Source organism: Oncorhynchus keta, chromosome 30 (assembly GCF_023373465.1).
Source record: "Oncorhynchus keta strain PuntledgeMale-10-30-2019 chromosome 30, Oket_V2, whole genome shotgun sequence".
NCBI classification, from domain to species: Eukaryota; Metazoa; Chordata; class Actinopteri; order Salmoniformes; family Salmonidae; genus Oncorhynchus; species Oncorhynchus keta.
Window position 1 is genome coordinate 14,383,169 of NC_068450.1, and position 16,353 is coordinate 14,399,521.

Sequence of the window (16,353 nt, forward strand, 5' to 3'; positions counted from 1 at the left end):
GTGTGTGTGTGTGTGTGTGTGTGTGTGTGTGTGTGTGTGTGTGTGTGTGTGTGTGTGTGTGTGTGTGTGTGTGTGTGTGTGTGTGTGTGTGTGTGTGTGTGTGTGTGTGTGTGAGCATGTGAGTGCGTGTGTGTGTGTGTGTGTGAGCATGTGTGTGTGTGTGTGTGTGTTTTGCATGTGAGTGCTCTGGCTGCTGATCATATGTTGCCGGTTCCTCTATCCACTGTCTGCGTAAGAGCGTTTTATCATCTGACTGTCGGCGTCTGCTGCTTGAGTTTAAAGGGCAAGAGTGTTCATCATTCTCTCTGCTCAGAGAGAAAACTTTGAAAATGTCAGAGTTTTGAGGAGGATTTCTAGAACCCAAGGAGATTAGCCCACGTCAAAAGACTTCGCCTGAAAACTCGCCACAGCATAATTTCAGCGTTCCTCATGGATATAAAAAGTTTACCAGGTGGGAAGTCAACCGCTGTTTTTGCATCCGATTTACTGTAATTGAAAGATGACGTTTTGTCCAGAATTATTGAGGAGTTTCAGCTCTTGAAAGCCGATTGGTAAGTAACAACAATTTTCTAAACGCATGTTCCGTAACGTTTCTTGCTTGTTACGTCTGTTATCGTCAATAAATTGCGATAGAGGCTATAAACAGATCGGTTAAATTACTTAGATGAGAAAACAATAATTTTCCGAACTGTTCTAGCCGATTCTTACCGCTGCCTATCCTAATTTATTCATCAACTATGCACTTTTCAGTTTACTTTGACGTTTCTGCAGGCCAATTTAAAACAATAAATAAACATAACGTGAGGCAGATTTCTCATATTTAGAATGTCTTGTTGGCATGTATTTTTTTCTTCTCCATTTAATGAATATTTGATAACAACCTATTTTAATCCAAGTAATATTGAATCAATTACACCTGTTCTAGTTTATAGAGTATATAGGCCTATATGTAATTATAGTATCATTTATATAGAATAGTATCATTTTAAATCATATTATTATTTTTAAAAAAAAATATATATATATAGTACAGTTGACACATTCTTGGACTATTGTTCAACTTCTAGTGAAGGATACGTCTTAGATTAGTTTATAAAACTGAATCTAACTACACCTCTTAGTTTATAATACCGTATCTAACTACACCTCTTAGTTTATAATACCGTATCTAACTACACCTCTTAGTTTATAATACCGTATCTAACTACACCTCTTAGTTTATAATACTGTATCTAACTACACCTCTTAGTTTGTAATACCGTATCTAACTACACCTCTTAGTTTATAATACTGTATCTAACTACACCTCTTAGTTTATAATACCGTATCTAACTACACCTCTTAGTTTATAATACCGTATCTAACTACACCTCTTAGTTTATAATACCGTATCTAACTACACCTCTTAGTTTATAATACTGTATCTAACTACACCTCTTAGTTTATAATACCGTATCTAACTACACCTATTAGTTTATAATACCGTATCTAACTACACCTCTTAGTTTATAATACTGTATCTAACTACACCTCTTAGTTTATAATACCGTATCTAACTACACCTCTTAGTTTATAATACCGTATCTAACTACACCTCTTAGTTTATAATACCATATCTAACTACACCTCTTAGTTTATAATACTGTATCTAACTACACCTCTTAGTTTATAATACCGTATCTAACTACACCTCTTAGTTTATAATACTGGATCTAACTACACCTCTTAGTTTATACTACCGTATCTAACTACACCTCTTAGTTTATAATACTGTATCTAACTACACCTCTTAGTTTATACTACTGTATCTAACTACATGAAGCCATTCCTCCTAGATTTGTTTATAATACTGTATCTAACTACATGAAGCCATTCCTCCTAGATTAGTTTATAATACTGTATCTAACTACACCTCTTAGTTTATAATACTGTATCTGACTACATGAAGCCATTCCTCCTAGATTAGTTTATAATACCGTATCTAACTACACCTCTTAGTTTATAATACTGTATCTAACTACATGTAACCATTCCTCCTAGATTAGTTTATAATACTGTATCTAACTACATGTTTGTCTACTCTGTAGGTTCACATAACGTAGGCTAATAGGGCATAGTCCTGTCTCAAATGACGTGGACTAGTATAGTGCATTAATATGTGGAACAGAGAGTGAATGGAGTTTGGGCTCTCAGTCATCCTCCTCAGATGAAGGGGATATGTCATGTGATATCAACACACACGCACACACACACACACGCACGCACGCACGCACGCACGCACGCACGCACGCACGCACGCACGCACGCACACACACACACACACACACACACACACACACACACACACACACACACACACACACAAACGCATGCAAAAACACACAAACGTTGCTGCTGCACACACACATCACCACCACCTCCGTGGAGCTCGGTTTCCACGGCAATGCAGGATCCTGGTGTATGTGTGTTCGTGTGCCGCTGTCTTCTGTATAATTACTTGGGCTAATGTGGCTCAAGGGGGTATAGAGGGGTATGGGGGTGGGGGTTTAAATAATGCTGACTCACTTTAAGGGGACCACTGTACAGCACACAAGATGCACACAAAGACTCCCTTGTTTCTAGTCAACCTACATTTGCTCATCTCAAATACTGAACATTGTTTGCTAGTTATGTATGTATAGAATGTTCCATGTAAGACCATGTACTACTTACTATGTTATGTGTTATACGACCATGTACTACTTACTATGTTATGTGTTATAAGACCATGTACTACTTATGTGTTATAAGACCATGTACTACTACTATGTTATGTGTTATAAGACCATGTACTACTTACTATGTTATGTGTTATAAGACCATGTACTACTATGTTATATGTTATAAGACCATGTACTACTATGTTTGTGTTATAAGACCATGTTACTACGTTATGATAAGACCAGGGTCTTCTCCCTATGTTATGTGTTATAAGACCACTGCTGTATGTGTTATAAGACCATGTCACTTACTATGTTGAAATAGGCTGCCATTGTTATATGTTATCCATGTACTACTATGTTATATCTTATAAGACCAGTCTTACACAAACAGCAATCAGCAATCTACTACTACTATTTATATGTTATAAGACCATGTATTTCCATGTTATCTGTTATAAGACCATGTACTACTATGTGTATCTGTATCATGTATCTGTATATGTTATCTGTATGTACCATGTATCTGTATGTGTTATAAGACCATGTACTCTACTATGTTATGTGTTATAAGACCATGTACTATTTACTATGTTATGTGTTATAATCTGTACTATGTTATCTGTTATAAGACCATGTACTACTACTATGTTATGTGTTATAAGACCATGTACTATATCTGTATCTACTGTTATGTGTTATAAGACCATGTATCTTATCTGTTATCTGTTATAAGACTGTATCTGTATCTGTTATCTGTTATCTGTACTACTATGTTATATGTTATAAGACCATGTACTGTACTGTATATGTTATGTGTTATAAGACCATGTATCTTATCTGTTATAAGACCATGTACTACTACTATGTTATGTGTTATAAGACCATGTACTACTTACTATGTTATGTGTTATAAGACCATGTACTACTATGTTATATGTTATAAGACCATGTACTACTATGTTAGTTCATGTGTTACTGTATATGAGAGATGGGTCTTATCTGTGGCACCCTATTGTATCTGTATCTGTATGGGCCCTGGTACAAGTGGTGAAATAGGCTGCCTTGATATGCATCCTAGCTATCTGAACTGTATCTTTCTGTATCTGTACACAAACAGCAATCAGCAATCTGTACTGTATTTCCACTGTATCTGTACTGTATTTCCACTGTATCTGTATCTGTATCTGTATCTGTACTGTATCTGTATCTGTATCTGTATCTGTATCTGTACTGTATCTGTATCTGTATCTGTATCTGTATCTGTACTGTATCTGTATCTGTATCTGTATCTGTATCTGTACTGTATCTGTACTGTATCTGTATCTGTATCTGTACTGTATCTGTATCTGTACTGTATCTGTATCTGTATCTGTACTGTATCTGTATCTGTATCTGTATCTGTACTGTATCTGTACTGTGTCTGTATCTGTATCTGTATCTGTATCTGTATCTGTATCTGTATCTGTATCTGTATCTGTATCTGTATCTGTATCTGTACTGTATCTGTACTGTATCTATATCTGTATCTGTACTGTATCTGTACTGTATCTGTACTGTATCTGTATCTGTATCTGTACTGTATCTGTATATGTATCTGTATCTGTATCTGTACTGTATCTGTATCTGTACTTTATATGTACTGTATCTGTACTGTATCTGTATCTGTATCTGTATCTGTATCTGTATCTGTATATGTACTGTATCTGTACTGTATCTGTATCTGTATCTGTATCTGTATCTGTATATGTATCGTATCTGTATCTGTATCTGTATCTCTATCTGTATCTGTATATGTACTGTATATGTATCTGTATCTGTATCTGTACTGTATCTGTATCTGTATCTGTATCTGTACTTTATATGTACTGTATCTGTACTGTATCTGTATCTGTATCTGTATCTGTACTTTATATGTACTGTATCTGTACTGTATCTGTATCTGTATCTGAATCGTATCTGTATCTGTATCGTATCTGTATCTGTATCTGTATCTCTATATGTATCTGTATCTGTATCTGTACCTGTACCTGTATATGTATCTGTATCGTATCTGTATCTGTACTGTATCTGTATCTGTACTGTATCTGTATCTGTATCTGTATCTGTACTGTATCTGTACTGTATCTGTATCTGTATCTGTACTGTATCTGTACTGTATCTATATCTGTATCTGTACTGTATCTGTATCTGTACTGTATCTGTACTGTATCTGTATCTGTACTGTATCTGTATCTGTATCTGTATCTGTATCTGTATCTGTACTGTATCTGTATCTGTACTGTATCTGTATCTGTATCTGTATCTGTACTGTATCTGTACTGTATCTGTATCTGTATCTGTACTGTATCTGTACTGTATCTGTATCTGTATCTGTATCTGTATCTGTATCTGTACTGTATCTGTACTGTATCTGTATCTGTATCTGTATCTGTATCTGTATCTGTACTGTATCTGTATCTGTATCTGTATCTGTATCTGTATCTGTACTGTATCTGTATATGTATCTGTATCTGTATCTGTACTGTATCTGTATCTGTATCTGTACTTTATATGTACTGTATCTGTACTGTATCTGTATCTGTATCTGTATCTGTATCTGTACTTTATATGTACTGTATCTGTACTGTATCTGTATCTGTATCTGTATCTGTATCTGTATCTGTATCTGTATCTGTACTTTATATGTACTGTATCTGTATCTGTATCTGTATCTGTATCTGTATCTGTACTTTATATGTACTGTATCTGTACTGTATCTGTATCTGTATCTGAATCGTATCTGTATCTGTATCTGTATCTGTATCTGTATATGTATCTGTATCTGTATCTGTATCTGTATCTGTATCTGTATCGTATCTGTATCTGTATCTGTATCTGTACTGTATCTGTATCTGTATCTGTATCTGTATCTGTATCTGTATCTGTATATGTATCTGTATCTGTATATGTATCTGTATCTGTATCTGTATCTGTATCTGTATCTGTATATGTATCTGTATCTGTATCTGTATCTGTATCTGTATATGTATCTGTATCTGTATCTGTATATGTATCTGTATCTGTATCTGTATATGTATCTGTATCTGTATCTGTATCTGTATCTGTATCTGTATCTGTATATGTATCTGTATCTGTATCTGTACCTGTACCTGTATATGTATCTGTATCTGTATATGTATCTGTACTGTATCTGTATCTGTATCTGTATCTGTATATGTATATGTATCTGTATCTGTACTGTATCTGTACTGTATCTGTATCTGTATCTGTATATGTATCTGTATATGTATCTGTATCTGTATCTGTATACTGTATCTGTATCTGTATCTGTATCTGTATCTGTATCTGTATCTGTATCTGTATCTGTATCTGTATCTGTATATGTATCTGTATCTGTATCTGTATCTGTATCTGTACTTTATATGTACTGTATCTGTATCTGTATCTGTATCTGTATCTGTATCTGTATTATATGTATCTGTATCTGTATCTGTATCTGTATCTGTATCTGTATCTGTATCTGTATCTGTATTTGTATCTGTATCTGTATCTGTATCTGTATCTGTATCTGTATCTGTATCTGTATCTGTATATGTATCTGTATCTGTATCTGTATCTGTATCTGTATCTGTATTGTATATGTACTATATCTGTATCTCTGTATCGTATCTGTATCTGTATCTGTATCTCTATATGTATCTGTATCTGTATCTGTATCTGTATCTGTACCTGTATATGTATCTGTATCGTATCTGTATCTGTACTGTATCTGTACTGTATCTGTATCTGTATCTGTATCTGTACTGTATCTGTATCTGTATCTGTATCTGTATATGTATATGTATCTGTATCTGTATATGTATCTGTACTGTATCTGTATCTGTATCTGTATATGTATATGTATATGTATATGTATCTGTATCTGTATATGTATATGTATCTGTATCTGTATCTGTATATGTATCTGTATCTGTATCTGTATATGTATCTGTACTGTATCTGTACTGTATCTGTATCTGTATATGTATCTGTACTGTATCTGTATATGTATATGTATCTGTATCTGTATATGTATCTGTACTGTATCTGTATCTGTATCTGTATCTGTATCTGTATCTGTATATGTATATGTATCTGTATCTGTATATGTATCTGTACTGTATCTGTATCTGTATCTGTATCTGTATCTGTATATGTATATGTATATGTATCTGTACATGTATCTGTACATGTATATGTATCTGTATCTGTACATGTATCTGTATCTGTATCTGTATCTGTACGGTATCTGTATCTGTATCTGTATCTGTACTGTATCCGTATCGTATCTGTATCTGTATCGCATCTGTATATGTATCTGTATCTGTATATGTATCTGTATCTGTATATGTATCTGTATCTGTATCGCATCTGTATATGTATCTGTATCTGTATATGTATCTGTATCTGTATCTGTATCTTTATATGTATCTGTATCTGTATATGTATCTGTATCTGTATCTGTATCTGTATCTGTATCTGTACATGTATCTGTATATGTATCTGTATCTGTATATGTATCTGTATCTGTATCTGTATCGCATCTGTATATGTATCTGTATCTGTATATGTATCTGTATCTGTATCTGTATCTGTATCTGTATCTGTATCTGTATATGTATCTGTATCTGTATATGTATCTGTATCTGTATATGTATCTGTATCTGTATCTGTATCTGTATCTGTATCTGTATTGCATCTGTATCTGTATCTGTATCTGTATCTGTATCTGTATCTGTATCTGTATCTGTATATGTATCTGTATCTGTATCTGTATCTGTATATGTATCTGTATCTGTGTCTGTATGTGATGTATCTGATGTGTGGTCAGGTCTGTATGACATATTATGAATAAAGACTCATGCAAAGTCTCCAAACTTTTTACAATAGCACCGGTTTTCTTATTGCACCTCAGATATAAAAACAGGGTTCTTATTGCCCCTCAGAGATAAATACAGGGTTCTTATTGCACCTCAGATATAAATACAGGGTTATTATTGCCCCTCAGATATAAATACAGGTTTCTTATTGCCCCTCAGATATAAATACAGGGTTCTTATTGCCCCTCAGAGATAAATACAGGGTTCTTTAATTGATTTGAATTGAATTGTGTGTGTGAGTATAAGAGAGTTCACAAATTGTTGTGTTGTGTGTTTTGTCTCTCCAGGTGTGTGTGGGAGTGAAAGAGATGGTGCGGTTCGGAGCCGATAGCTGACGGAGCCGATAGCTGACAGAGCTGATAGCTGACGGAGCTGATAGCTGACTGAGCTGATAGCTGACGGAGCTGATAGCTGACTGAGCTGATAGCTGACTGAGCTGATAGCTGACGGAGCTGATAACTGACAGAGCTGTAGTAGGATGAGATGAGAGAGGATGGAACACATGGACAGCCCCGCCTCCCACAGCAACGACCCCAATGTGTTCGTCAATAAAGTCTTCAACGTGTCTCTGGATGTGCAGAATGAAACTGGCACCGTATCTATCCAGGAGACTGGGAAGGGAGAGGGTCATGGAGAAGGTCCGGGGCCAGGCCAAGCCCAGAGAGAGTGGCAGGAGGCTGGGGATAGACAGGCAGACACCCAGGTACCCCCTCAGACACCTGGAAAGGAGCGCCCGGAGGTCAACCGTAGAACAAGAGCGACTGGGGGCATCTGGAAGATCTTGACCCGGCGTAGAGTGGCCTCAGAGCTGGATAACAGAAGACCTCACTCCATGATCCTCCCTGGAGAGGAGGCCTTCATCCCTAAACTGTCCTTTGCTGACAAGGTCCGCTCCATCAAGAAGCTCCGCTCCCCTGGTGTCTTCAAGGGGAGGGTGGGTAAGATGTCTGGGTCCAGCACTAAGTTCAGAGATGGAGAGACGGAGGACGACTCGTTCTGCCGGGACTTCCTCCCCTCGCCCGGCCTGCACCCCTGTAGGAGCACACTCCGCCACCGTGCAAAGAGGCATTCATATGCCGGACACACCGCCGAGTTCGACTGCTCATTTGAGGACATGGATCTGACAGCTACCCTGGACAGACACCATCTTCACTCACTAGTGGAGCCTCTTACCCAGAACGGCTCTAAGCCCACAGAGAGAATCTCCTGCTCCAAGAGACCTCAGGTCCAGGCACAGGCGCAGGCCAACCACTCCTCTAACTGTAACAGTACCTCAGCAGGAGTGTGTGAGGAGCAGAGTGTGAGGGGCAGCCCCAAGGTCCCGCTGGGTGGGAGGAGATCTAAGAGAGCTGACGTGTGGAGTTACCTGAGGAGGATCTCTGTCCTGGGGAAGGGGAACCCGGCCTACTCAGAGAGGAGTTTTGACTCAGAGCTCCACACACTGGACAAGACCATGGACTCTGACTACGGCTCGGTGGACTTCGAGAGCGTCAGGGACTTTCAACCAGCGGCTCCAAAGCACTCTGACAGCAAAGGCGGACATTTTGGGGGTCTGATTAAGTTCTTCAGCAACGTTGCGGAGACGGCTAGAAAATGGCGGACGTCTTCTCGCTCCTTCTCTCCTCCAGAGGAGGGAGGGGAGCGGTCGCTGCTGGGCTCCCCCAGAGCAGGGCAGCATCTGGGGGACTACGTCCACAGTGTGTCCCTGACCCTCCGCAGTGAAGACTACCCAGAGTGTCCCCCAACACCCGCCTCACCCCTGACCCCTCACTCCCCTCGCTCCCCTGCCTGTGACCCTGCCTCACCCCCTCCTCTAATAGGCAGACGGTCTCCTCAGGTGATGCTGGAGGCCTGGAGGGTGAGTCCAGACTCATCAAGCGTTAACGGCCTGGTGTGTGTGAGCTCATTGGAGACGGACAGACAGATGGACAGACAGACAGAGAGACAGACGCGGCACACGTCTGTAGCCACAGTAGAGAATCACGAGCCACACTCAAGGCTGGAGAGAGAGACTCAGAAAGAGAGAGAGACAGAGGTAGACAGAGATCCCTTAGAATGTCTGTCTACAGTGGAAGAGAGAGAAAGCGAGGGAGGGGAGGGAGGAGAGGGACACTCAGGAAATTACCTGGATTCCAAGGATGCTCTAACTGTCTCGGAGCAGACACACCTTCCAAACGGCCAATCAGAGTTACGGGAAGGAGAGATCGTAGCCACTAGGGAACGAGCAGGAAACTGCCACCTAGAAGTATTTAAGGTGAGTATGTTGATGATAAACATGAAAACTGTTGTATGTTCAAAACCCCTTATCTAAAAAAACTTGTAAACTTCTGGCAAACAATTCTGGGAAACTTGCGGCGAACATGAATATGCAAATGAGATCCGGTTTTTGGTTACTGTGTGTTAACAACATTGAAATGTTGTATCTTCATAAACCCAATCACATATAACTTTAAACTAACTTTAAATTAACTTTAAACTAACTTTCTTCTCACAGGGAGAACTAAACATGCTAAATATACTAAACAACATTCAATATCTTAAAAGATAAAAAATAAATAAAATTATGCTAATGATGAAACGAGCAAAGACGGGATCTTTCCCAAATAAAGAGTTTATTTAATATGTTTATGTCGCTACAATGTGAACACTATGGAGATGTTAGGATGTTTAAAGGGGCAACACAGAATTTACATGAGCCAAGTGATAATTCAGCAATAGCTTTCAACCAATGGATGTTTAAAAGATAATTAACAAAATGTAGATAATTAAGACAACAACAACTAAATCGCCCAGTTCACAACTATTGCCTTTTTGAGTGAACTTTGGAGATGACAGTCTATGGAAGTCCTTTGTCCAAAGCTTGTTGAATGCATGAACTGAAACAATCAGAAAACACAAAACAAAATCAACGTTAGCATACTGAAAACATTTTAGATTTTAGTATCTTAAAAGGTAGATTCAGCGGCTGGACCCAGCAGGTTTGGCTTAGGAAAAACTGGGTCAGCTGTTACAAAGTTGCCTTGGTGGCTATGCATGTTGCTGTGCATGTTGCTGTGCGTGTTGCTATGTGTGTTGCTACGCGTGTTGCTGTGCGTGTTGCTATGCGTGTTGCTATGCGTGTTGCTGTGTGTGTTGCTATGCGTGTTGCTACGTGTGTTTCTACGCGTGTTGCTATGCGTGTTGCTATGCGTGTTTCTATGCGTGTTGCTATGCATGTTGCTATGCATGTTTCTATGCATGTTGCTATGCATGTTGCTATGCGTGTTTCTATGCATGTTGCTATGTGTGTTTCTATGCGTGTTGCTATGCGTGTTGCTATGCATGTTGCTATGCGTGTTGCTATGCATGTTGCGATGCTTCTCACTGAAACTGGCCTTCTATATATTTTTCAGCGGGGAAACAAAGTTTCTGCCTTGTGTAAATGCTTTATAAACAAACGATGTAGTTAGCATAAACTGGGAGTTAGGCCTACTAAATCTACGTTTTAATGTGTGGCCAACTGTTCCTAGAGAGCCACAGTATACAAGATTTTTCTCTAACTAGTTATGATATTCAATCCAGACTGGGGACTTCATCATTGTCTACTAGTTGTCTCTTCTTCCTGAATCGGGAATATACGGCTTGGGTGGAAGAAAAGCATAAAATTGAGTTATGCCTAATTCAAAAATGAATTATTGTTAACTTACATCTCAAAGCCATCCATGCAAGAAGTCTTGTTGACCTGGTGCACATGTTTCCTCAGTTCGACTGAAGGCCTCGATCTGTCATTTTGCCCTGTAACTGATTACTTCTAGAAAGAGAGAAGGAAAAACACACATGAACAAGATGCGCTAGCCAATAGTTTAATACAACAAAATATCTAATTGTTACAAAGGATGACTGTATGGGCTACATTTATGAGAATAATACCTCATATTGTTGTTACCTTAGCTGGTGTGCTTGCTAAAATACTATTGAACAGTGACACTAGCATATTGAAATGCGTATTGGTATTAAAGACAGCAACGTATTCACCAGAAAATACAGTATAAGTGTTTAGGTAAATCCTTAGTTAGCTAGCTAGCTATCACATTAATTGTGCAAAAATATGATAGCTAACGTTAGCTAGCTAGCTAAGCGCTAGCCAAGTGTTAGCCAGTCAATGGCACAGACAGATTGAAACTGGTATCAATAAAATGTGTTCACTCTATTCCCATTTGGAAAGAAGGGTGCTCAACCAACATGAGTTGAGGTGCAACCTAAAAATCTGTAAGCATCATCGGACAGGAAAAGGTGCAAAGCTCGCTCACCATAAACAAATCTTAGTTTTATTAGTTAAGTTTAAAATATTGACGTTTTGGCCCTTAATGGCCTTCTTCAGCATAATCACTTAGGAAATGGGAAAGTTCACATGGGGCATGGGGAAGACAATTAGGGACAAAGCTCTCTTCAGCTGGTGGTGCTAATGAGAGAGTGTGTGGTAATCGTACAGGATGGAGGTCAGGGTGTGGGGTACTATGGTCAATGTCTCCACCTAGTGATGAAATCCAAAACTGAAACCAGTAAAAAAACTATTGAAAAGTGAGAAGCTTTTTTCAATTACAGTAAGTGTAATTGTTATACAACCAATACTACATGATGCATGTTGAATATGTTGGGTATTGGAAAATAAACAACAGGGCTAACAACAAAAAACAAAAACATCAACAGCTAAGGCAAAGAGGTCTAATAACTGGTTTGGTAAGCTCCCTCCATGTGTAAACAAGAAGTACAAATGGGGGGGTTCCCTGGATCAACAAATCACTTTTTGTCAACAAACACAACAAAAAATTTAAATAGCCGTTCGCACATCAGCTGATATCTCAAAGTGCTGTACAGAAACCCAGCCTAAAACCCCAAAACAGCAAGCAATGCAGGTGTAGAAGCACGGTGGCTGGGAAAAACTCCCTAGAAATGCCAAAACCTAGGAAGAAACCTAGAGAGGAACCAGGCTATGAGAGGTGGCCAGTCCTCTTCTGGCTGTGCCGGGTGGGGATTATAACAGAACATGGCCAAGATGTTCAAATATTCATAAATGACCAGCATGGTCAAATAATAATAATCACAGCAGTTGTCGAGGGTGCAGCAAGTCAGCACCTCAGGAGTAAATGTCAGTTGGCTTTTCATAGCCGATCCTTCAGAGTATCTCTACCACTCCCAAACCCAGGAGCAGCAGCATGGACAGGTGGACTGGGGACAGCAAGGAGTTGTCAGGTAGTCCTGAGGCATGGTCCTAGGGCTCAGGTCCTCAGAGAGAGAGAAAGAAAGAGAGAAAGAGAGAATTAGAGAGAGCATACTTAAATTCACACAGGATACCAGATAAGACAGGAGAAGTACTCCAGATATAACAAACTGACCCTAGCCCCCCGACACATAAACTACCCCGCATAAATACTGGAGACTGAGACAGGAGGGGTCAGGAGACACTGTGGCCCCATCCGATGATACCCCCGGACAGGGCCAAACAGGAAGATACAACCCCACCCACTTTGCCAAAGCACAGCCCCCACACCACTAGAGGAATATCTTCAACCACCAACTTACCATCCTGATACATGGCCGAGTATAGCCCACAAAGATCTCCGCCACGGCACAATCCGGAGGGGGGCAACTCAGACTGGACAACATCGTTTGTTTTTACTGACTTGTTCAATTCCAAAATAAAATAACTCTTATCATTCTATCCCATAATACATTCCATTGTTAACTAGCCATAAATTAGTTCATGTCATTTTAACATGTATTAGGAAGTTTATTAATAAGTTAGATACTCACCGGACAACTTTTGTAGGTAGCTAGCTTGGTTTGAATTTTTCCAACAAATTTTATAATCACCTTCATTGCTCATCAACAGTTACTTGTCTTGGAATTCATGTGTTCACTCGAAACGGCTTCCGTTAAACATGATTGTCACTACTGGCAATAAATATTTTGGCCACAAGTTTGCCACAGATTCAAATAGAATCTTGAGAGACTTGTCTGCCAGAAAGGAGCTCTAGTGAACTGTTTACCACTAGTGGCAATACATATGACTGTTGCCAAAGGTTTGCCGCAAGCTCATCACAAGTGGCAAACATTTGCAAACTTCTGGCAACATTTTGTGGCACTCTATTTTGTCTGCAGCTAATTTGCCACAAACACTTTTATAAGGGACTGCAAATACATCCATTCAGCTGATAAGGAATTCAAATAGTTGTAAATTCCTTGTAATCTGTGCCTGGTAATGATTACATTATGTGTTATTGTAAGTCATCGCCTCATTTGAATCAGTCCCATCAAATCAATAATTCCTTTTACGTCATTATCAAATCATGTGATCATGTAACTATTACATGACAACATTGTCTCATTGTTAACCTTTTTAACCTTCATCATTCTTTTGCTTTTGAAAAACTACAGCAATCATCTAAATACTTCATGTAAGTCTCACAACAGTTACTTGAACTGTACAACGTTGAATAAGTAGACTATATGTCTGTTATTGAGGGTGTGTCTGTTACTGAGGGTGTGTCTGTTACTGAGGGTGTGTCTGTTACTGAGGGTGTGTCTGTTACTGAGGGTGTGTCTGTTACTGAGGCAGAGGGTGTGTCTGTTACTGAGGCAGAGGGTGTGTCTGTTACAGAGGCAGAGGGTGTGTCTGTTACTGAGGCAGAGGGTGTGTCTGTTACAGAGGCAGAGGGTGTGTCTGTTACTGAGGCAGAGGGTGTGTCTGTTACAGAGGCAGAGGGTGTGTCTGTTACAGAGGGTGTCTGTTACTGAGGCAGAAGTTGTGTCTGTTACTGAGGCAGAGGGTGTGTCTGTTACAGAGGCAGAGGGTGTGTCTGTTACAGAGGGTGTCTGTTACTGAGGCAGAGGGTGTGTCTGTTACTGAGGCAGAGGGTGTGTCTGTTACAGAGGCAGAGGGTGTGTCTGTTACAGAGGCAGAGGGTGGGTCTGTTACAGAGGGTGTGTCTGTTACAGAGGGTGTAGAGGGTGTGTCTGTTACAGAGGGTGTATTGTGGGTATTCTTTTGCCCCACCTGTTGGCCAGAAGAGGAAGTAGAGTCAGATGTTTCTGTGTGGAGAGTGTTCATTAGACAACAGTAGTCTGTCTTTCCTGCCTCTTCCTGTCTCCTCCACACAGAAACACACCAGGAAATCTGGTCCTAAAAAACATAGGAATCTAGTTCTGAAAGTCCATTCCTCACGGCTCCCTTAGACATTCCAGATATATATTCTATTCAACCCATTCCTCACAGCTCCCTTAGACATTCCAGATATATATTCTATTCAACCCATTCCTCACAGCTCCCTTAGACATTCCAGATATATATTCTATTCAACCCATTCCTCACAGCTCCCTTAGACATTCCAGATATGTAATTCTATTCCAGCTCCAGAGCACCTGGCTCAGCTGGTCAACTCATTTTCCAGTCGTCCGTTAGTAAAATCAGGAGTTGTAGTGCAAATATGTGCAACGGAAAACAGTGTGTGTGTGTGTGTGTGAGACTGCCCACACTCTAACTGCAGCTACACACACACCTCCCTCCCCCCACACCGTGTTCAGATTTCTCATCTGATCTCCCCTCTGGTCTCTCTCTCACAGCAAGTCAGGACATGTCAGCCCCTCCTGTACTGCACTGGGCTTGGTCTAACAGTGGATTCTCCTGTAGAGTAATACTGGGCTTGGTCTAACAGTGGATTCTCCTGTAGAGTAATACTGGGCTTGGTCTAACAGTGGATTCTCCTGTAGAGTAATACTGGGCTTGGTCTAACAGTGGATTCTCCTGTAGAGTAATACTGGGCTTGGTCTAACAGTGGATTCTCCTGTAGAGTAATACTGGGCTTGGTCTAACAGTGGATTCTCCTGTAGAGTAATACTGTGCTTGGTCTAACAGTGGATTCTCCTATAGAGTAATACTGGGCTTGGTCTAACAGTGGATTCTCCTGTAGAGTAATACTGGGCTTGGTCTAACAGTGGATTCTCATGTAGAGTAATACTGGGCTTGGTCTAACAGTGGATTCTCCTGTAGAGTAATACTGGGCTTGGTCTAACAGTGGATTCTCCTGTAGAGTAATACTGGGCTTGGTCTAACAGTGGATTCTCCTGTAGAGTAATACTGGGCTTGGTCTAACAGTGGATTCTCCTGTAGAGTAATACTGGGCTTGGTCTAACAGTGGATTCTCCTGTAGAGTAATACTGGGCTTGGTCTAACAGTGGATTCTCCTGTAGAGTAATACTGGGCTTGGTCTAACAGTGGATTCTCCTGTAGAGTAATACTGGGCTTGGTCTAACAGTGGATTCTCCTGTAGAGTAATACTGGGCTTTGTCTAACAGTGGATTCTCCTCTAAGGAAAATAAAATGGAAACTAACTATGGAAATCAGGGTTGTGAATGGAGTTAGATGGAAATGTTTTATATAACCAGATTGATGGATTGATTGATTGCTCAATTGATGGATTTATTGATTAATTAATTGATTGACTAGGGAGCTCTATCAGGCAGTGTTTTGAAGAGACCCAAGTCAGTCCAGTCCTGTTCTTGTCCAGTGAAGACCCCTGACCCTCCCAAGCCCCCCCACCCTCGCCCCCGTCCCTCCTCAGCCCTGGTCGACCTCCGAGTCTGCAGTCCCTTCCCAGAGGGCTGTGTGTTTGCCGTTATCCAGCAGGCCAAGGGGGGCTCTCTGTGCCGGCACAGACGCAGGCCTGGTCCCATGATGCACCTCTCTCCGGGGC

The 16,353-nt window shown here is 40.1% G+C and overlaps 1 protein-coding gene across 1 annotated transcript in view; it reads left to right on the top strand.

The window, feature by feature from the left end:
* Positions 1 to 230: 230 nt before the first annotated feature.
* LOC118380707 (uncharacterized) overlaps positions 231 to 16,353 on the top strand; it is a 102,882-nt gene continuing 86,759 nt past the window's right edge. Inside the window, 2 exon segments of the mRNA XM_052487746.1 lie at positions 231 to 551; positions 7,909 to 9,875. Of these exon segments, the coding sequence (XP_052343706.1) occupies positions 8,115 to 9,875 (1,761 nt within the window). The 5' untranslated portion in view covers positions 231 to 551; positions 7,909 to 8,114.